Below are 23,826 nucleotides of genomic sequence, written 5' to 3'. Positions count from 1 at the left end.
ATTTCTGGTCCATGGGTTGTATTCAGTAGTGGCTTTGCAATAATACAAGAACCTCTACTTGTGCAAGGCAGGACTCCTGTGTTTTGCTGACTGCTCTTACTCAGTGCAGCCTTCTGTGCACTCCAAATGTCTCTTCTGAGGGTTGGGGGCCCTCTGGAACAGTGTGTGATATGACACAGAGGGCTGTAGTTAGTGAGAGGAAGATTGATGAAAATGATGGCCCTGCCTTGCACTAGCAGTGGTGCTTTCACTAGTGCAAAGCTAAAACTGGATACAGTTCCATGACATTTTCATGTGTGTTTGTTGTCAAAAAAGCTTCAACTGATGCAAAATTTCTGCCTCTTCATAGTACACATTCAACTGGTTCTATTTATTCATTTAAAATATTTGTAAGCAGCCTTTCAGTTGAAGCTTCCAAGAATGCAAAAATAAAAATAAAAATGAAACTACTGAATAACTAAAAGAGCAGATAGAAGGAGCAATAAAACCAGCAACAGCTATCAATTTTCCTCCAGGAACAATTCAAGGTGCTGGTTCTCACCCTTAGAGATTTATTTATATACCCAATACAGCTTCTTCCCATGAGGGAAACATGGTAAACTATGCTCTATGAACAGTCCCGACTCCATCTGCCCTCACTACATAAGCTGAATACATCTGCTGCAAGAAGCATAGCTTTGACCACAAGGCTGTGGCAAGGTTTTCACAATAAGATTCAGAGCTATTTTGTTTTTTTCCATTTTTGGAGAGAATTCTGAAAATAATATGGCTGCTCTTTGAGCACTATGGCTTTATATTTTACTGGGTTAAAAAAAATCCTGTTGTAAGCCTGCTTGATTCTTAAGAGGCAGGTTACACATTTTAAAAAATAATAATAAGTGAATTCACACATAGATAAAAGGCATGCAAACCCTTCCAATGCCATGTCTAAAAATTTACCCAACCTGTTTCAAATGCTGTAACTCTTCTTCTAATTCCGTAATCTTTTTATTCTGCTTTGTATTTGTTTTTTCTCTTTCCTTTTCCTTTGCCCTTAGCTTCTTAATGATGTTAGAATTTTGCAACTGTTGTTTTGAAAGCTTTTCTCCTGAAAAGAAAGATAAATCTGGTGAACGGGGATAAATGCATATTTAACATTAGGACTATGATTCTTCATATTCTGATTTTTTAACTTCCAATTATTTGGGCAAAAGGGCTGTGAAAGGGCATGTAAACTAACTTAATCACCAGTGAGGACTATGATCATAAAAATGACTTGAAGCCATGTACATAATTTCCCTGGCATGTGAACTGGGATAGATATAATCAGGTAAGACTAAAGACCCAAACCCTATGCATCAATCTTGAAGTAACATATATTTATAAATTCAGGTAGGTAGCTGTGTTGGTCTGACGCAGTCGAAATATATATATATAAAATAATAATTGTCCAGTAGCACCTTAGAGACCAACTAAGTTTCTGAAGAAGTGTGCATGCACACAAAAGCTTATACCAAGAACAAACTTAGTTGGTCTCTAAGGTGCTACTGGATATATATATATATATATATATATATATATATATATATATATGAGATACTAAAAGTTTTTATCCAAAGATTTGCAGGCATCTCAGTTTATTCCTTTGCCTAAATAAACATTTAGCCTTATATGAGCAAAGAAAAATCCAACAGTATCCACAGAGGTGTTTGCTGTCTACTCTGATAGAAAACACAATAAGAGCCCTAATGGATCAGATCTAAAGCCTATCTATGTCCCCATTCACAGAAGCCAACTGGGAGCCTATGAAAAGATAACAGGTGTAGTGTACAAAAGCTTGTGTAAAATAAAAATAAAAATAAGCAGGATCCAAAGCTACCACAAATGCTCTAAAGCACACATAAGAAGCATTCACACATTACGCTAAACCATGATTTAGCTAGACATGAAGCCAGGAAGACTTTGACATTCACTTCTGAGTTTCCCTGAATTCTAGCACGTTATGTCATCCAGACCAGTGATTGTAACTTAACTCTATGGTCCATTTAAAGAAGTCATCTTCTTAAACCATGGTCTGAGTCTGGCTTGTTTTGAAACTGAAACTAAACATTGCTGAAGTCCTCCCACCCACAAAGGGTAGGGGGAATGGCCTGCTGAGCCAGAGGTTCACTGTTGCTCCTTCCTGCTCATGTTTGTCTCACTAGGCTAGGACAGCCTCAACTGGGCAACGATAGAGACGTTCTATGAATATACGATTGAAACTTGCTTCTCCTTTTAACATTCCTCTTGTAGAAACAGCATGAGAGGAAAATTTAGTTGCAACTGAGCCTAGGGTTAACATTGTACAGTCATACCTTGGTTCTCAAACGCCTTGTGACTCAAATGTTTTGGCTCCCAAACACCACAAACCCGGAAGTGAGTGTTCCAGTTTGAAATGTTTTTTTAAACCCGAACGTTCGACACGGCCTCCAATTGAGTGCAGGAAGCTTCCGGAAAGGATTCTGTTTGGGAACCAAGGTACAACTGTATCTCAGAAGCAGCTGTCAAGGTCTAAGATGCACATCAACTGGTTTGTGTAACTCAGGGCTAAAGCCTTGTTATTCCACCTTTTTGGAGGGCTACACACACCTAGTTTTACCCTTTCATAAGCCATTAAAATTTTCACACCCTGAATTGTTTGTTGAAAAGATAGGTTTGAAGAGGGAATCTATTCTTCCCTTTCCAGTAAGGGCTGTAGTCGAAAAGTATTTCTTACAGAATAACTTTAAAGTGACCAGACATTTGAAGTAACATATGTAGCTAGTTTCCCAGGAACTGTTTTTAAGAAACTAATACCCACCTTCCTCCATTAATCCTTTAATTTGTTCATCTTTCTCCTTTAGTATTTCAGCGGTTTCATTACTGTTCAATCTAGTTGCTAGATCTTCTTTGAGAATCTTTACTTCCTAAAAAAGAAACACAAATAATTATTGTACCATTTCTAAATTTTGACTGTGACTTTAAATTTTTTTTACTTCACACTAGGTGGGGCCTACCTCATTATGACAATCATAGCTGTTAATCATTAACAATCTGTGCATCTCATGATTTTTAGCATGAAGCTAGTCTAAAAGCTAATACATTTTTTAAATTACAAGATCAGCCGCTGTCATCCTTCCGCATCACATTACCTTTATACTTATCTTTAAGTACTGCTTTTATGTGAAATCAAAAGCTCTAAGGAGATCTGATAGCTGAGAATATAGCTTTGAACATGTAACATGACCCCACCCAAAAAACTTTCTGGTTTAAAATGTTACACATTAGTGACAGGCTTTTTTCCTAGCAAAATCTGTATTGATTCCTTGCAAATTTACAAGACCAGACCTTATGGTTTGATTCACAGCAATCCAAAAGTAACACTAAATAAAAATAAAATATAATTCATACATAGGAGTGTTACCTTTTTTGCTGTATCTCTCTCTTTGCATGCTAGCTGAACCTTTTTCTCTGCATCTGCTATTCGCTGAGCAAACTCCTCTTTAAGAGATGAAATGCTACTGTTCTCTTCTTTCATCTTGATGATTTCACTAAACATAAAACATTTCCATCATTATGACTGTGCGTAACATTTCAAATGGGAAGCAGAATTTATTCATACAAGTGTACACCCCCCACTCACACCTGCAAACCCTCTTTCTCCTGAGAGGGATCAAGGCAACAAGAAAAGCAAGGAGGAATTACTTCTCTAATTCAATCCTTCAACTTTTTATCTGAATAAGTAGACCAATGGACATCACAGGAATCTGTTTTGCTTTCCAGTATTCCTCTACCCACCCCAAAAGCACTTAACAACGCACTAGCATCTGAGGAGCTCCATTCATGCAACAACGTATAACCATGACCTTACATAACCAAGCTTTTCCCCATCATGCTTTTCTTATATGACTATGGAGTACAGCCCTTATCAAGCCCCTAAAACAGGCTTCCCCAAACTCTGCCCTCCAGATGTTTTTGGCCTAAAACTCCCATGATCCCTCGCTAGCAGGACCAGTGGTCAGGGATCATGGGAACTGTAGTCTCAAAACATCTGGAGGGCCAAGTTTGAGGAAGCCTGCCCTAGAAGCATGCTTATTGAGGCAGCTCATGGGAAAAAGATGGGGCTTTATTAATATCACCTTGTGGCTACATTACTTAATCAGCAATTAAAATGAATTCAATTCAGTTCTATACAGTCACTGACATCTATCAACCCCTTTCAAGTTTTTAAATGGGCTGCTACAATCCATTTAGCTTAAATTACACAAAAGCTACATTATACAAAAGGCCAACCAAATGCATTTATCAAACAAAAAAATGGTTCACAATGTTTTCACATGATGTGAAGAGCCAAAGGATGAATGTTGTCATTTGAAACTTACTCATTAAGATTATCACAAGCTTCTTCTAGGCGTGCCTTCTCTTTACTAACACTTAACAGGCGAGTTTCCCTCATTTCCAGTTTTTCCGTCAGTGAATCAATAATCTGAAGAAGATTTAAGACACAGAAGCTGAGAAGCCTGGTAAGAAGGTTGAAAGATAGATCTCTTTGGGCAACATCGTAGAAGCAATGCCCAAAGTTTCACTCAAGTATTTTCTTAAGCAACAAAAGACATTTTACGTCATAGATGCTGTGCCTCTTTTTAGTCTTTCCTACACAGTCCTAATTCATTTTAAGTTCTGATCTGTTAAGATACAATCAACTGAATATGGTACATAGAGATGTGGTGATGGATTGTGGTTGAGTGCTGGAGAAGGTCTGGAGAGACTGAGGTTCAAATTCCTAGTCATGAAGCCTACTGGGTGACTCTGGGTTAACTCTCTCAGCCTAAACTACCTCACAGGGAGGGTTGTTGTGAGAACAGAATGCAGAAGAGGACCATGCATATTATCTTGAGCTCTTCGGATATAAATGTAATAAAAATAAATTATGTAGGAAACTCAGGTGGAGTAGATTTTTGGGCGGGGGCAAGTGCAGTAGGAGTGGATGTGGGGTAGCAGAGGAAGGAGAAACCCCACTGAACGATAAGATTTCTGTTGTGGAAAGTGGGCGGAGATCACTGGCTATTGATCCATATTGATTTCCAATGGAAATGTTTTGATGGACAGATTATTCCTCTTCGATTTTAAATGCACTTGAAAGAAACTGAAGCTATTGTACCATTTATGATCGTTACAATTTAATTCACAGGTTCCCAATTGGTTGATTTACTAGAAAGATACTCATGCATCATTAATCCTTATGCACATCTCCTCAGCCTCCCAAACACTGTATACATACTAGAGTAACCAGATATATACAAAAAATGCACACAATCAGCAAGCTCTACCTTTAAAGCCCTAAACGGCCTCGGCCCAGTATACCTGAAGGAGTGTCTCCACCCCCATCATTCAGCCCGGACACTGAGATCCAGCTCCGAGGGCCTTCTGGCAGTTCCCTTCCTGCAAGAAGTGAGGTTACAGGGAACCAGGCAAAGGGCCTTCTCAGTAGTGGCACTCGCCCTATGGAACACCCTCCCATCAGATGTCAAGGAAATAAACAACTATCTGACTTTTAGAAGACATCTGAAGGCAGCCCTGTTTAGGGAAGTTTTTAATATTTGATATTTTATTGTGCTTTTAATCCTGTTGGGAGCCAGTCAGATGGGCCGTGTGAGGGAACTGCCATCAGCTCAGAGGCGGGAGGTGGAAGGGCAGTTGGGTTACAGGGAGCCGATCATGAGAAACAGCTCGTCCTCCGGGGAGGAGCGAAGCCACGCCTCCAGTGGGGAAGGGATGCAGGGCTCGGAAGATGCAAGGGAGAGCCGCAACACCGAACCAGAGCAAAGCAGGGGAAGCAGGTCCCCCTTTGCCCACGCCCTCTCTGCGCAGAAGGCTTACGCAGAGAGGGGAGGCGTAGGTTGGGGGTCAAAAAACTGCTCTGCTGGGGAAAGTTTAAGGACTGCCGAATCCCAGATTCTGCTAGCGACTGAGCAGACATGGAATTGAGTTGATCTGCATTGTGAACATTTTGGACAGATAATAAAGCCTTGAAAAGACCAACAGGGAGTCTTGCCTGATTGCTCTCGAGCAACCACGCCGGCACACATAACAGGCATGGTATAAATTATTATTATTATTATCCTGTTATTTAAAGGGTAATTTCATGACATCAAAACAGAAAGAGGCCTGCAATCGTGCTGCCTTCAGCAATCTAACTGAATAATCTTACTGCACCTCTTCTCCCAAACATAAAAAGGGAATAACCATATCAATAGGGCAGCAGAAAGATGTATATGATGACAGTTCTGGGGTTACCTTGCAAAGCTCTTCTTTTTCACACTCTACACTTGACAGCTTTTCAGCACTGGGCCAATGTACTGCCACCTCCGCTTTCTGAGTCTGTCCATCAGTTTGCACAGAAACAGCCAAGACGTCTGGCTGATCTGAGTTAACAGGTGTCGCGCTTCTCCCACTTTCCTCCATTTCTGTTTCTTCTGTGGGTAGTGCAATAATTTCACTTAAGATTTGGTCAGACTTGCTTTTTATAGGTTCAGGCTCTTCAGATTTTAGTGTTGAAGGGCTGAGGGTTACAGATGCCGAAACGCATCCCCTACCTGACAATTCATCGTCTGAATTTATTTCACTCACACTCCGACTGTCTAAAGACTGCATGCTGAATGAGTCTATCCTTTCAAAAGCATCAGAGGAGCAGCAACTCTCAGTCAATTTTTGAAAGTCATCAAGGCGATTATATTCTGTGCAAGCAGATGCTGATAAAAGCTGAAAAGAAGTTTGCATCAGGTGAAGACTAGCTTTCGAATCGGCAGCCTCTTGCCTTGAGCTTACAGAACTTTCACTTATCACACTTTCGTGGTCCAAAACTTCAATGTCACTAGTTGTCGACGTCCCTGAGGAGAAAGTGCTAATTGGAGGTGAAGGTGTATTGCTTTGCCGATCCTCACTTTTTCGCTCTTTAGTTTCCAAACCTATACTCTTTGTCTCTGCAGGCAGGGGTTGTGTGGAGATGTCAGGCATATGACCAGGTTCTTCACTTCCTGAACTTACTTTCACAATAGCAGTGGCTTCTGCTACCTTGAGATTCTGAGCAGATGCTTCTTGATCAGCGTCTTTAGTGTTGTTTTCCTCATGCACATCTTCATTATGCTTGCCATCGATATCAAGTACTGAAGTACCTTCTTCTAACTTTTCCTGGGAATTACTGAAGTTTCCCAGTTCCACAGATGAAATTACAGAGAAATCTTTTCCTTCTGTTTCTGGCAGGTCAGCATGCAGAGATTCTTCTAGTGTGCTTTTTACTTCTTCTTTGGGTCGCTGCGATTTGGTGGGTGGCTTAGACACCACTGGACTTTGCTGTATGCTCTGAACATCCGTTAATGGGAGAAAGGCACTGAAGAAGTTTTCTGATTCATCTACCACAGTCCTCCTAACAGGCTTGGTGATGGCTGTAGGAGATGATATTGGCTGACTTTGAGATTCTGTATCTGCATTGGCTCCCCAGGTAGAAGTATCCCATCCTCCACTCGTAAGAGAAGTTGTTCCTAAAACCATGAGAGGAAAAGGGAAAACCAAATTTCAAAAGTTAAATCCATTGTACAGACTTCACAAATATTTAAGTGTCGTTAGCCCCAATTTCACTTTTTTCTGCATAAAAACACACTGATATTACTTCCTTTCCTGAAGCATCTTTGATGCAGCTATGACATACTTATCCCACATTGTGTCTCAATTATGTGTCCAGTTATGGATGGTTCCTTGGGGTTGGACACAATCTCCCCTCAACGAATAACCTGGATTCCTACCAATCCAAATGGAAAGCTACACTGCATGAAAAGCTAAGAGGCTTGGGGTTTTCCCCACAGGCCCTGATAGCTGTAGGTTATGAGAAATATAGAGCAATAATCCGCCAACGAATTTGGGATGCCACATGAGCGAGATGAATAAACACCCAGCAATAAAAGATAGTAAGAGAAGATTTACCCCAGCAAATTATTTGTCAAAATTACAAATACCTAAAAACAGACGGTCATTTACCCTCGCTAGATTCAACGTGCTGCCATCTGCCTTATTGCAGAGCAGATCTGAGTGTAAGCCATACATGGAAAGGGTCTGCCCCTGCGGCTCTGATGGAGGTAGAAACTGTCTCTCATGCCTTGCTACGCTGCCGTTTCTACGGGGATATACGCTCAGTATTTATTACCCCTGCTATGCAAAAATCTCCAAATAAATCTGAACTTCAATGTCTAAAATCCATCGTAGAGGACAAGGATCCTGAGATCACGTTAAGGGTAGCCAAATTCTGTGTGATTGCCATAAAACTTAGGGAACAAGCTGTGCTATCATAATGATTAAGGTTTTAAATGATAATTTTAAGTTATATGTTAGTGACTAAGTTTTAATTTATATATATTTTTAACTGTTGCTACATCTGTATTGTCCCTGTTATACCTAATTGCAAATTCAAATGTATTCCTATCGTGTTTTATGACTTCCTTGATATTGTATGTGGGCTGGAACTGGTCTGACTCTGAAATAATAAAATTCATTCATTCATACATACATAACCTTTCATGATTTAGATATGGCTCAAAATTGGGCACCTCTGCACTATAAACAAAACCACACTGATTTCTTGATGGCTGACAGCTAAAGTTATATGCTATTTTCATGCAACAGCATGCTCATACTTGGCACCAATAATTTTTGTGGTGTTGCATGAGCAAAATGTACACACACCTGACCACAGGAAGCTCTAGTGCAGATATAGGGTGTACAACAGGGCTCCCCCCCCCCCACTGTATATGTTGGACAATATTCCTGAAACGTAAGTATAGGAATAAATCTCAGCTGTGGGATTAATAAAAACAAGAATTAGTTGTGTGGTGTTCAATAAGTCTGGGCAAAGGCTTACATTTGATCACCCAATATGCTAAAAAGATAGAGATTACAACCAAGCAGCACTTTTTAAGTTGTTGTTTTTTAAGGTAAAGGTAAGTAAAGGTACCCCTGCCCGTAGGGGCCAGTCGTGTCCGACTCTGAGGTTGTGCACCCATCTCGCTTAAGAGGCCGGGAGCCAGCGCTGTCCGAAGACACTTCCGGGTCACGTGGCCAGCGTGACAAGCTGCATCTGGCGAGCCAGAGCTGCACACGGAAACGCCGTTTACCTTCCCGCCAGTAAGCGGTCCCTATTTATCTACTTGCACCCGGGGGTGCTTTCGAACTGCTAGGTTGGCAGGCGCTGGGACCGAGCAGCGGGAGCGCACCCCGCCGCGGGGATTCGAACCACCGACCTGACGATCGGCAAGCACTAGGCGCTGAGGCTTTAATTAACAGCTATTCTCCAATGTCCTCCCAATGTTGCCTTAAAACAACTTTTGAAAAGAGCCCTGCTGAGCGCACAGAATTAGCCATGTGGTGCTCTGGATTTTAGCCATCGTTTTATTTATTAGATTCATATCCTGCCCTTTCTCCCAAAGGGGCCTAGGTCGGCATCTGTATCTACATGTATGCCTTTACCTAGAGTAAGTGTTGAAATGAAAGGCTTTTCAGATAATCAACAGGAAAAAATGACGCAAGGAGGAAAGAGCACAAGTCAAATTATAAAGTAAATACATCAGGAAGTGTGCAAATAAGAGTGTGAGGAAGGGAAGGAAAGAGCAAGAACTGATAATATGAATCCAAGACCCACAATTGCTAAAGTAGCAACACCATGCACAAACATACTGAAACAGGCACAATAACTCTTTATCACCCAGAATAAGGGCTAGTAAAAGGCCTGTGTAAAACACCCTGAGAGAACATAAACAGTGCAATAGAATGGACTGCCAGAAAAAGACATGTTCCTTTTAATGTTATTATTACATATTATGATTCTATATTTATGTGACAGAAACCTCCTTGTGAGGTCTTCGTTCTAAAAGGTGGCTTATTTATTTGAAATATTTTATAAATAAGCCACAGACAAAAACACCCTTGATTTCAGACTAACACAACAGTGCAGAAATGATGTCAACGACCCTTTTTTCAGAAATCATACAGCAGCCACCCCCAACCTGGTGCCCTCCAGATGTTTTCGAGAAGTCCCTGTCATCCCCAGCCAGCATGTCCAATGGTCAAGGCTGATAGGAGTTATAGCCCAAAATACCAAGAGAGCACCAGGTTGTGCAAGGTTGTTCTATACCATAGAGACTCTAAGCAGGAGATGATGTCTGGCATGGTGGGCAGCTGAAGGGTAACCACATGCTCATTGAGAGGCTAGTATTATGCTTTTGGAAAGGAACATGTGATCGTGTCAGGTAAAATATGCAAAAGAAAAAAGAAACTGAAGGCCTTGCTACCAATTATAGGATATCTGTGACTACTGCTAGCTCACATTCTCACATACTCTGCTAGTAAAATAAAATACACAAAGAGCCGTCATGCTTAATGATCACCCTCATGTAAGCAGCAGGCAACAAACAAGAGTGGGAAATGCTAGGAACAATGACACGTCAGTTATTTATTTTGCCAAATGTTACTTGGGAGATGCAAATGAGGGTGGCTGATAGCAACTACTGTCTAGTTAGGTGCCAGGAAATTAGTACAGATACATTAAGGAAGCAACAGTGGTACAACGGGCTGGGCTTGTGAGCTGAAGAAAGAGTCCCAGATGTCCCTGTGGGAAGAGGGGTAAACCAGAATGTAATTATAAAGTTTTCATTCTAAAGATCACAACATTAAATTTAATCAATATCTGATGACTCAAATTAGTAGGGGTTTTCACTAGCTTTTCAGTACCACAGGCAATCAATAGTTTAACCCATTTCAAGCTTTGGAAGCCGCTGTTTGAATTCTAGGGAAGAAATCAGCGCTCTCCGATCATGGCGATGCGGCTTCACTCAGCAGGCTGGGTAGACGACCCTCAGCACTGCGCCGCTCACCCGCTGCCGCTCCGAAGCCTTTAAAAAGGCTCCTTTGCGGTTTTGGGGGGGCACAAAAGGTGCCCGCCGGGTCTCCTCGTTCACAGGCTTCCGCGCCTGTGATTTTTAAGGGTCCCCGCTTCGCCGTAGCGGTCAGGACAAGAACCCGCTAAGCAGACTTCCCCCGGAGCTCGGGGGGAAATCCGCCATTAATCGCTGGCGCTGACCGGAAGAGGTGGAGGGGGGGCATGGTGAGTGGGGTTGGGGTTGTGTGGCAATGTTTCTATTCTACTTGATGTATGTGTATGGGAAACAGCCTTACAGTATTATAAAAACTAACCAATAAACTTAAACTGACACAAGGCTCCCCTTTATCACATACACAGCCCAACAAGACAACAACTGTCTGTGTTGTTATTTGCTGTGTTGTCCGGATCCGTTGAGGTGGGGTAGGACAAGAAACAACTTCATAACTTGAAGTTACGTGAAGGAAGGAATGGAAGCATGTAACTAAGAAAGAGGAGCTTTTTTAAAATAAAAATAAAAATGAGTGTATCAAAAGAAAACTGAATGAGGCAATTACCAGGTCAAGAGAGGGTCTCCATAAAAGGCGGATCTACACGGATCCTCATGGATCCTCCACTTTTTAAAAAATAATTCCAACAAATGCAGTGTCAAATCACACCTAGAAGGCACGCCTACAAACTGGACTATAAAAAACGTGGATCCAACACTTTGCCGCGCTGCAGCACCACAAAAACATGGATCCGAAGCACGGATCCTCATGAATTCATATGATTTTTATATTGAAACAAAATGAAAACACCATGCTACTGTAGACCACATCTTAATCTGTAGGAGGAACCAAAGAAATCACGGATCCACGGCTTCCTGGCCACTCCATGGCCCAAAAACGTGGTTTTAAAGCACGGATCCTCATGGATCCTCACGCTTTTTGCACAAGACCAGCCCAAACTCACTGTCAAATCACACATCGTGTCCAGGGGCACAGCATCCACCACAGAAATCACAGGTCCATGGCTTCCTGGCCACACCGTGGCCCAAAAACATGGTTTTGAAGCATGGATCCTCATGGATCCTCACACTTTTTGCATCGGGCCAACCCAAACTCACCGTCAAATCACACATCGTGTCCAGGGGCACAGCATCCAACACAAAAATCACGGATCCACGGCTTCCTGGCCATACTGTGGCCCAAAAACGTGGTTTTGAAGCACGGATCCTCATGGATCCTCACGCTTTTGCATTGGGCCAACACAAACTCAATATCAAATCACATATCATAGCCACGGGCACAGCCTGCACCACAAAAAACTCGGATCCACGCCTGCCTGGCCATACCGTGGCCCAAAAACGTGGTTTTGAAGCATGGATCCTCATGATTTTTGCACAAGATCAGCCCAAAGTCATCATCAGATCAAACAACATGGCCAGGGGCACAGCATCCACCACAAAAATCATGGATCCACGGCTTCCTGGCCATACCGTGGCCCAAAAACGTGGTTCCGAACCACGGATCCTCATGGATCCTAACGCTTTTTGCATTGGGCCAACCCAAAATCACCGTCAAATCACACATCATTCCCAGGGGCACAGCATCCACCACAAAAAACTCAGATCCACGGTTTCCTGGCCACACCATGGCCCAAAAACGTGGTTTCGAAGCATGGATCCTCACGGATCCTCACAGTTCTTGCATTGGGCCACCCCAAACTCACTGTCAAATCACACATCATGTCCATGGGCACAGTCTGCACCACAAAAAACTCGGATCCACGGCTTCTTGGCCATACTGTGACCCAAAAACGTGGTTTTGAAGCATGGATCCTCATGGATCCTCACACTTTTCGCATTGGGCCAACCCAAACGCACCGTTAAATCGCACATCATGTCCAGGGGCACAGCCAGCACCATGAAAATCATGGATCCATGGCTTCCTGGCCACTCCATGGCCCAAAAACGTGGTTTTGAAGAACGGATCCTCATGGATCCTCATGATTTTTGCACAAGACCAGCCCAAAGTCACCATCAGATCAAACATCATGGCCAGGGGCACAGCTTACACCACAAAAATCACGGATCCATGGCTTCCTGGCCATACCGTGGCCCAAAAACATGGTTTTGAAGCATGGATCCTCATGGATCCTCACGCTTTTTGCATTAGGCCAACCCAAACCCACTGTCAAATCACATATCATAGCCAGGGGCACAGCCTACACCACAAAAAACTTGGATCCACGCCTGCCTGGCCATACCGTGGCCCAAAAACGTGGTATTGAAGCATGGATCCTCATGGATCCTCATGATTTTTGCACAAGACCAGCCCAAAGTCACCATCAGATCAATCATCATGGCCAGGGGCACAGCTTACACCACAAAAAACTCAGATCCACGGCTTCCTGGCCTCTCCATGGCCCAAAAACGTGGTTTTCAAGCACGGATCCTCATGGATCCTCACGCTTTTTGCATTGGGCTACCCCAAACTCACCGTCAAATCACACATCATTTCCAGGGGCACAGCCTGCACCACAAAAATCACGGATACATGGCTTCCTGGCCACTCCGTGGCCCAAAAACGTGGTTTTGAAGCACGGATCCTCATGGATCCTCATGCTTTTTGCATTGGGCCAACCCAAACCCACTGTCAAATCACATATCATAGCCAGGGGCACAGCCTACACCACAAAAAACTCGGATCCACGCCTGCCTGGCCATACCGTGGCCCAAAAACGTGGTGCCGAAGCATGGACCCTCATGGATCCTCATGATTTTTGCACAAGACCAGCCCAAAGTCACCATCAGATCAAACATCATGTCCAGGGGCACAGCATCCACCACAAAAAACTGAGATCCATGGTCATCTGGCAACGGCATGGCCCAAAAACGTGATTTTGAAGGTCGGATCTGCACGGATCCTAACGCTTTTTTCATTGGGCCACCCCAAATTCACTGTCATATCACACATCATGTCCAGGGGCACAGCCTGCACCACAAAAATCACGGATCCACGGCTTCCTGGTCATACCGTGGCCCAAAAACGTGGTTTTCAAGCACGGATCCTCATGGATCCTCACGCTTTTCGCATTGGGCCAACCCAAACTCACCGTCAGATCACACGTCATAGCCAGGGGCACAGCCTGCACCACAAAAATCACGGATCCACGGCTTCCTGGTCATACCGTGGCCCAAAAACGTGGTTTTGAAGCACGGATCCTCATGGATCCTCACGCTTTTTGCACTAGATCAGCCCAAATTCACTGTCAAATCACACATCATGGCCAGGGGCACAGCCTGCACCACAAAAATCACGGATCCACGGCTTCCTGGTCATACCGTGGCCCAAAAACGTGGTTTTGAAGCACGGATCCTCATGGATCCTCACGCTTTTTGCACTAGATCAGCCCAAATTCACCGTCAAATCACACATCATGGCCAGGGGCACAGCCCGGACCACAACAACTGAGATCCACGGCTTCCTGGCCACTCCGTGGCCCAAAAACGTGGTTTTCAAGCATGGATCCTCATGGATCCTCACACTTTTTGCATTGGGCCAACCAAAACTCACTGTCAAATCACACATCATGTCCAGGGGCACAGCCTGCACCACAAAAATCACGGATCCACGGCTTCCTGGTCATACCGTGGCCCAAAAACGTGGTTTTCAAGCACGGATCCTCATGGATCCTCACGCTTTTTGCACTAGATCAGCCCAAATTCAACGTCAAATCACAGATCATGGCCAGGGGCACAGCCCGGACCACAACAACTGAGATCCATGGCTTCCTGGCCACTCCATGGCCCAAAAACGTGGTTTTCAAGCACGGATCCTCATGGATCCTCACGCTTTTTGCACTAGATCAGCCCAAATTCAACGTCAAATCACACATCATGGCCAGGGGCACAGCCCGGACCACAACAACTGACATCCACGGCTTCCTGGCCATACCGTGGCCCAAAAACGTGGTTTTCAAGCACGGATCCTCATGGATCCTCACACTTTTTGCATTGGGACAACCAAAACTCACTGTCAAATCACACATCATGTCCAGGGGGACAGCCTGCGCCACAAAAAACTCGGATCCACGGCTTCCTGGCAACTCCATAGCCCAAAAACATGGTTTTGAAGCACGCATCCTCATGGATCCTCATGCTTTTGGAGCATCTCCACGCCCATTGTTCTGCCCAGACACTGATGTCCAGCACCAAGGGCCTTTTGGTGGTTCCCTCACTGTGAGAAGCAAAGCGACAAGGAACCAGGCAGAGGGCCTTCTTGGTAGTGGCGCCTGCCCTGTGGAATGTCCTCCCATTAGATGTCAAAGAGATAAACAACTACCTGACATTTAGAAGACATCTGACGGCAGCCCTGTTTAGGGACGTTTTTAATGTGTGACTTTTTAATGTATTTTTATTTCATTTTTTTTTGGGAAGCCACCCAGAGTGGCTGGGGAAACCCAGCCAGATGGGCAGGGTACAAATATATTAGTAGTAGTAGTAGTAGTAGTACTTTGTAGGATTTGATAATCTTTATAGGTCTTTTAAATTTCTAATCTATCTATATATCTATCCCCTCCCCCTTTTCCCTTTCTGTGCTTCCCTATCCTTATAAAATTGAATATATATATATATATTTAAAATTTACGGCTCCACAGTTTTCTTGGTCGCCCCATATTCATTACCCGACCACCTATGCTGCTCATGGCCAGATCACTTTGGGGCACTGCCCTGCTGTAAAAAGATTCTCATGAAGCACAGATCCCCATGGATCCTTAGGTTTTTTTATGTTTGGTCACCCTGAAATCACTATCAAATCACACATGATGTATATGACCACAGAATGAACCACAAAAACCACAGAGCACAGCCAAGGAACAAACACTATATTAAATACTTTAATCCTCATGGATTGGCATGATTGTTAAATGGACTCCACCAAATTATATTGTAAGATCACACCAATGTCCATGGAATGACCGAAATACAAACACTATCTGAAATGGTTCTGCATTAGCAAGAACATTGAATTAAAATGACATTCATATTCATAGCTTCCACTGTGAAGAACAGCACCTGGAAATTTTTGACGCTGCTAAACCTCAAGAATATCCAAGGCAGAGATTGTGATGATCTTACCTGTGAATGTTAATTATCAAACCAACTAGATGGAGACCACCAAAGTAACCATGAAAAACAATCACCTGTCTTGCGTCAATTCAGCTACAAATGGTTCTGGGACAAAAGTTGGTTGCTTTGCGGGGGTGGTAATTATAAATCGAGGTTTAACTGCAAGTTTTCTTGCCAACAGATTTTGTCAGTGCAAACTTTGAAATAGGGGGTTTCCAACGTGGTGCCCATGGGCATCATGGTGCCTGCTGACAGCTTTCCTGGAGTCCACCACGTGTTTTTAGAAAAAGAACAGGATTAGTGGTGAATTGTGCCCAGCATGACTTCAGATTGTTCATAGTACATTTGATTGACTGCAGGGACATATGAAGGGGCAGCGGGGTGATGGTGCCCCGGGGTGCCATGCTGGGGGGAGAGTGACAGTACGGTCGCTGTACCGGCTGCCACTTGTGCGGCGTCCATGTGGGCTGCCGCTCTTGCGGCAACTGTACAGGCAGCCCCTCTCGCAGCGACCGTATGGGCCATATGGGCAGCTGCTCTCGCGGTGACTGTACAGGCTCCTGCTCGCGTAGCGTCCATACAGGCAGCCCCTCTCACGGCGGTCGTACAGGCTGTATGGGCAGCCGCTCTCCTGGCGACCATACGGGCTGCCACACGCACAGCGGCCATACGGGCTGCCATGCATGCACAGTCCGTACAGGACATTGTGTGCGCACCCATCAGCCAGGACTTGTTACCATATTATAGCTGCCACAAAATCTATCAGCATGCCACCAGAACCAGGGAAGCCTTGCCAGTTGCAGCTCACACAGTTGAAGTGAAATAAAAGACAGAAGAGTAGATCGGGAAGAAAGTTCCCCAGGCTGCAGGAAAAGATAACAGTAGCTCCAGCAGCTGACTCAGTGCAGGCTGCTGAGGGGTTTGACTCCTTAAGATCACCAACTGACTATGAGACACCTGGAAAGCACTCAGCCTCAGATGACCTCCACTCCAAAAAGTGGGAAAGAGGATTTAACAGTGACCAATATTGATTCTTTTGATAGCAGCCCCATATTCTCAACACAAAGTGAGAAGTGTTTGGACAAATCACTGATTTGTACATCAGTTTCCCCATGGCACAACTGTACCTTCCCCACACTCAGTCTACAAACCATGGGACTTGTGGGTTCAGTTGGCAACATCCGTGTGTATGACTATGACATAACCACACTGAAAGGATCAAACTGGATAAATGATCGCATAATAGATGCCTTTCTTGCCTCCAGGGTGATCATGGCCAAAGAGCTAGGTCATGATGGAACAATTTTCCCACTTACCATACTTGCCACTTCATGCAGATATGTCAAAGATTGCCAGTGTAAGCTCTGAAGAACTGTTTGAGATTTGGAGTGCTAAAGAAAGATGTTTTGATTATTCCAGTAAATGACAGAGAAGTCCACTGGATACTGATAGTAATCATTTTTAAAAGGAAGACCATGTTCTATCTAGATTCCAAACATGGATTGAACCACTCTGTGATTGATGCAATAACATCCAATTACAGTTCATACAAAAGGATATGGCTGCCATTAGACCCTGGATTGCAAAAGAAATAATACAGTACTGTGGGGAAACCTTTTTTTAAAAAAGTAATATTTATTAATAATTTCAAAATTACAAAAAAAGAAGAAAATAGAGAACAACTACAGTACATGAAAAGAGAAAAAAAAGAGAGAGAAACGCAAAAACATAAAAACCAATACAACAATACGGCAAAAAAGGAAATAAAACAAAAAACACAAATCCCGGGTTACATATCTCCAACTTCCATTTGCTTGTTTCATTGACCTCCTCACACCTCCCTTTTTGTATTCTAGTTTAGTTAATTATTTCAGCAAATTCTTTCCATCTTTCTCAATTTTTGTTAAATAATTTATCTTATCAATTTAACCTATTATTTAACTCAACAGATCCTTTCCATCTTTCCCCATATTCTGTTATTCAAATTACCTTAATTTATTTAACCTTGTCTTACCATAAAACGCCTTAAGGCTTAAAACTTAATGCTCAGTTATCCATAACTCCTGATATATTCTGCTAGAGTCATATAGTTTCCTTCCAACATTTTCCTCAATATTCATTCATTTTAGGCTAATTCCCCCAATAAAAAGTTTTCTTTATAAATTTTCTTCCAATCTTCATCCAGCGTCTCTTCTTCCTGGTCCTGGGTCGTGTCAGTCCTTACTGTCCATTCCATCTAGTCCATCAACCTGGAAGTCTTATGTCCGAGGCTCTTAAGTCTCTTCCATGCCCCTTCTGCAAATCTTCTTTTTGTTTATACTTGCCCTTTTCCTTGTCGATTGTTGGTCTCTTTCTTAATTTCTTCCCTTTCTCATTGGGGAGCAGATCTCTGGGGGATTCAAATCCAAAATTGTCTCCATCTCCCTTCATCAAAGCCGCCCATTCCCCACAGTTCCACTCTCCACAGTCATCAGTGTACTCCAAAAGATATTTAAAAGCATATTTCAAAGTCTCTCCAAAGTTAAGAACCTCCTCAGCTCCAGACTCCCCCTGGCCCACTCCAACTTCAATCTTCAATGACAGCGGTTTATGCTCCTGTAGGGCCTCGGGTCTCTCCATTTGTAATGTTTGAGATGCGGCCACATCCTCCTCCATTATCTTCTGCACTTGCCCAGTCAATACAGGTTCATAGGTTGGTCCTTGAATGGTTTCTGTCTCAATATTCCCTGCTTGTCCACAGTTATTAACCACAACAGTCACCAAGTCCATTTTCTCATTCATCAAATCCATCTTTTCATGCATCTGTTCCAGCAAGGCATTTGTCTTGCATAAAGCAAGCACCCAAACTTCCTTCCTGCTCATACTTAATCAAGGTCAAACAAGTCTGGTCCCACGATCTTAATCTGACAGTTGTTGAGTCCTCAAGTAGACTGTAGCAACAATTTAACAGGCTCCCTCTAGAGGAAGCAATTTCTATTTGTATCCATTTCTTTAAGGCAAGTCCAGCAAAGGAAAATTACTTTCATTTTTCAGATATTTTGTTTCATTAGAATGCAAAAGGCAACATTGGAATCAGTTTATTTCTCTTCTTTAGTTATCTGTCAAAATATTCCATTCACAGTCAATGAACCTCTCCCATTATTTCTGTCTCTGACACCCCGTTCCTGTGGGAAAACCTATTTCGAAAGACAAGACAAATATTTTCAAGTGGAAATTGATGCTGTTCCTCCCAAAGAGACAAATCTTGAACGAGAGTTACATTACTGTGTCTCGATCATGCCCAGAGGGATGGAAGGATACACTAACCTATTGCTCAGATATTTTACCTTCCTTGTTCAAAGGCTGCTGGTCACTATGTTTCTTGAAGGAAGGGTGCAGGAGGCCCAGTGGTGACCTAACTATGGTTTACTGTGAAGGAAACTGCAAGGACTGGTACCACTGCTTTCGCATAGCCATTGATTCAAAAGATCTTCCAGAGGTTTTCGTGTGTCCAGACTGTCAATCCACTGTGGCCAAATAGATTTTGAAACTGCGAACTGTCATATTCCACAGGTTGGTATAATACAGCAAAATCCAAACATATAGTTTTCATCATCATGGCAGGGATGGTCCTTTTCCATAGAATTCTTATTTATGGAGTAAGTTTTTATATCCTGCTTTTCTCTACTTGAAGAAGTCTCAAAGTGGCTAAAAATCTCCTTTCCCTTCCACCCGCACAACAGACACCTTGTGAGGTTGGTGGGGCTGAGAGAGTTCAGAGAGAAGTGTGACTGGCCCAAGGTCACCCAGCAGCTGTATGTGGAGGAGCAGGGAAGCGAACCCAGCTCACCAGATTAGAGTCCACCCCTCTTAACCACTACACCACAGAAACGTATCTCTTAAAACTCTGGAGCAAGCTGTTCAGTTCAGCCTCGTAGTGATACTGATTTGTGGAGGGAAGGTTGGTGATGAGCAAGATCTGTTCCCATTTCCCAACACAGAGACCATAGAGGAGTTTCTTTTGGGGGCTGATCCTGCAGAGTGTTTCTGTTCAGAATTTCTGTGGCAGAAATTGGCTAAGTGCCTTTATAAACATTCAGCTTCTCAAATCGAACCCCATCATGAATCTTTCAGGTGTAGCTGTTGGAGGTGGAGGGCAGAGAAGGTGCTAGTCCTTACCTCCCTCCTCCCAGCCCCATGATCCGTTGCCCAATGGGCTGAATTTCAGGGCTTTTGCATGTAAAGGGCAAGCTTGTTCTTTACTTGTTTAGATCTTTAAACTTGGGAACAGATATTTGGCTCCATGACCACAATGACCAAAAGGGTCAGCTTCTAGAGGACTGTAAAGATCATGATTGTACTTCCCCTACCCTCAGCCCTAACTCCGTTGAGTATTTTTTGTTATGAGACTGAGTGTTTGGGGCTGATGCCGTAGCATTCTTGTCTGGGGGCTTGATGGAAAAACAGAAAAGTGACCCTCACCTAATTCTCCAATGCCCTTCAACAAGAATGCTGTAGGAAATATTGCTAAGCCCAAAGGGAGGCAATAATTTGCTTCAGCTCACCTTGTTAATGGCAGAGCAAAAGCTATGAGTGTGTCATTCTCAATCAGTCTACTTTCAGGACTGATTTTAGAACCCTCTTATATCAGGCCACATGGTCACTGGAGGTGGCCCCATCATGCAAACATGACTATCCACACAGGGACCATCTATTTTTGTTTTTTTCTGATACTGGATTTTAAGTTACAGATACATCTTTTAAAACAGCTGTCAGTATATCACACTGTATTCCACTTGCCTTCCAAAGGAACATGTGGCTCTCCCCACATAGCGGGTTAGGTTGAGACTGCTGATCCAAAGTGATCAGTAATTTTTACGGTAATTACAATCCTGCTTTCCCTTGTACCAGCTTACCTTGACTTTGGTAAGGCCTTTGAAAAGGTCCCCCATGATATTATTGCAAAACAACTAGTAAAATGTGGGCCAGACAAAGCTACTGTTAGGTGGATTTGTAATTGGTTGACGGGCTGAACCCAAAGATTGCTCATCAGTGGCTCACCTTCATCCTGGAAAAAAATGACTATTGGGGTTCTACAAGGTTCTGTCCTGGGCCTGGTGCTATTCAATATTTTTATAAATGATTTGGATGATGGAATAGAGGGCGTGCTAATCAAATTTGCAAATGACTGCAAACTGGGAGGAGTTGCTAATACACCAGAGGACAGAGTCAGAATTCAAAATGACCTGAATAGCCTAGAGAGCTGGGCCAAAACCAACAATATGGAGTTCAATAGGGAGAAATGTAAGGTACTACACCTGGATAGAAAAAATGAAATGCACAGGTGGGGGACACTTGGCTTGACAACAGTACCAGTGAAAGGGATCTGGGAGTCTTAGTCCACCACAAGCTGAATATGAGTCAACAGTGTGATGTGGCAGCTAAGAACGCCAATGCAATTCTGGGCTGCATCAATAGGAGTATAGTGTCTAGATCAAGTGAAGGAATGCTACCACACTATTCTGGTTGGTCAGACCACACCTGAAATATTGTGTCCAGTTGAAGAAGGATATTGTCAAGCTGGAACATGTCCAGAGGAGGGTGACCAAAATGTAAAAGGTCTGGAATCCAAGCCCTATGAGGAGAGAATTAGGGAGCTGGATTTGTTTAATCTAGAGAAGAGAAGATTAAGGAGTGACATGATAGCCATGTTTAAATATTTGAAGGGATGTCATGTTGAAGAGGGAGCAAGCTTGTTTTCTGCTGTTCTAGAGACTAGGATGCAGAATAATGGATTCAAACTATGGGAAAAGAGATTCCACCTGGGCGCGGTAATCCAGTCAGGGAAAAAGGGAGGCATACTATGTTTAGGGCACTGTTTCCAGCCCCTTCCCCTTTTCGGGGTGAGCATAGTGGATCCTAAAAGGGGCTGCTCAGTCATGGATACAGCTGCTGAGCTGCTCAACTGCCTCATTCCTTGAGTCAGAACACCTGACCGCCCATGTGCCGGTTCATGACTAGGGGCTTCACATTCCTGCCCCCGTAGCCATTTAGTGATCGCCATGGGGGGAGGGTTTGGGGGGGTTGGGTTGGGTTTTTGGAAGATGCCTGTGCGTGAATTTGTTTTATGTGTGTAGATCAGTGCACACTGATCAACGCACAGTCTTCGCAGTAGGGCTCTGTTCTGATGGCATGAGTAGTCACGACAAACTGGTGGATCCTATCTGCTGCAGCCTTCATCTGCCTTCACAGCCGTTGTAACACACTGCTTGTTATCACCCGTCTGTTCTGCCGTTGAGGACTTCTTGGATCATTCTTTGTCTAGCTCCTTCCCTGTTATGTACTAAGCTTGGATCCTAGAACAATAGGCAAGTAGGATCCTAGAATGCAAGAACTGATTGGCTTGCAGGAAAAGACCAATCAGGCTCCAGGAGGGAAGCAGAATCAGCCAGTCAGACGGGACTCATTGTGTAAATAATGTATATAAAAGCCTGAGGTTTTGGGGAAAATTCAGTCACTGTTTTACAAGCTGCAATAAAGAGCATGAAATCACTACAGGACTCTGAGCATATTTAATTTTCTTTGACCTTACCACCTTGGGTGACCCTGCTGGGAGTACGAGATTCCCAACGGCTTCGCTCACAAGGGTCATAGGAATGTGCAAGCCCACTCACCATGACAAGTGAGAGAACTGAGATAGATTGCACTGAGCCCTGGTCTCATTAGACAAAGTGTTCCACCAAAAAGGCTCTGGCTCTGGTTGAGGACAGCTGGATATGTTTTGGGCCAGGGACCACCAGTAGGTTGTTGTTAGATGAGCGTCACACTCATGGGGGTGTATTGGAAGATAATTCCCACAGATAAGAAAGGTCACAGACTGTTTAGGGCTTTAAAGATTAGCACCAAAACATTGAACCTGATTTGATACTCCACCTGGAGCCAATCCAGCTAATGAACAACCAACTGAATGTGGGCTCTCCACAAAGTCAGTCCAAGTAAGAACTCATGCATCTGCATTTTAGACCATTTGGAGTTTCTGGAGCAGTCTCAAGGGTAGCCCTGCATCTCTCTCTCTCTCTCTCTATCACATTTATACCCTGCACTCCCCGGCTCAGGTGTACAGCAAGTTAAAGTAGTCTAGTAGAGTGGTGCCTCGCAAGATGAAATTAATTTGTTCCGCGAGTTTTGTCGTCTTGCGATTTTTTTCGTCTTGCGAAGCACGGTGTCGGAAAAGTTTTGGAAAAGCTTCAAAAATCACCAAAGTCTTCAAAAACCTCAAAAAAGGCTACCACACCGCGTGCTACGAGTTGCTCCTCGAAGTCAAGTTGCAACTGTATTAACGGTGTTAAGAAAAAGGAAACAAACTTGCAAGACGTTTCCGTCTTGCGAAGCAAGCCCATAGGGAAAATTGTCTTGCGAAGCAGCTCAAAAAACCAAAAACCCTTTCGTCTTCCGAGTTTTCCGTCTTGCGAGGCATTCGTCTTGCGAGGTACCACTGTATGCAGGTGACTACTGCATGGATCACCATGGCTAGGTTGGAAAGGGACAGGTAGGGTACCGATTGCCTAACCTGACATAGATTCAAAAATTCCAGTTTGGCTACATTTGTGACCAATGCCTCCATAGAGACAGAAGCATCCAGGACCACACCGGGACTCCTGATGGCAGCTACAGGTGACTATTGCGCCCCATGAAGAGCTGGGAGCTGGCAAACCAAACTGAAATTATTCTGGCCCAGCCATTGGATAGAGATTCAGCCGACTCCGTTTCCTCCATCCCAGCACACCCACCTAAAAATTGGCCAATATAT

At 43.6% G+C, this 23,826-nt stretch overlaps 1 protein-coding gene across 1 annotated transcript in view; it reads right to left on the bottom strand.

Moving 5' to 3' along the window:
* Positions 1-23,826, bottom strand: part of TMF1 (TATA element modulatory factor 1) — a 40,013-nt gene that overhangs the window by 10,443 nt on the left and 5,744 nt on the right. Inside the window, exons 2-6 of the mRNA XM_053378246.1 lie at positions 6,295-7,538; positions 4,380-4,483; positions 3,422-3,548; positions 2,819-2,924; positions 945-1,087 (exon numbers count right to left, since the gene is read on the bottom strand). Coding sequence (XP_053234221.1) covers positions 945-1,087; positions 2,819-2,924; positions 3,422-3,548; positions 4,380-4,483; positions 6,295-7,538 — 1,724 coding nt within the window. The remainder of the gene's footprint in view (positions 1-944; positions 1,088-2,818; positions 2,925-3,421; positions 3,549-4,379; positions 4,484-6,294; positions 7,539-23,826) is intronic.

This window comes from Podarcis raffonei, chromosome 2 (assembly GCF_027172205.1).
Source record: "Podarcis raffonei isolate rPodRaf1 chromosome 2, rPodRaf1.pri, whole genome shotgun sequence".
NCBI lineage: Eukaryota > Metazoa > Chordata > Lepidosauria > Squamata > Lacertidae > Podarcis > Podarcis raffonei.
This window is presented reverse-complemented; position numbering and strand designations above follow the sequence as displayed.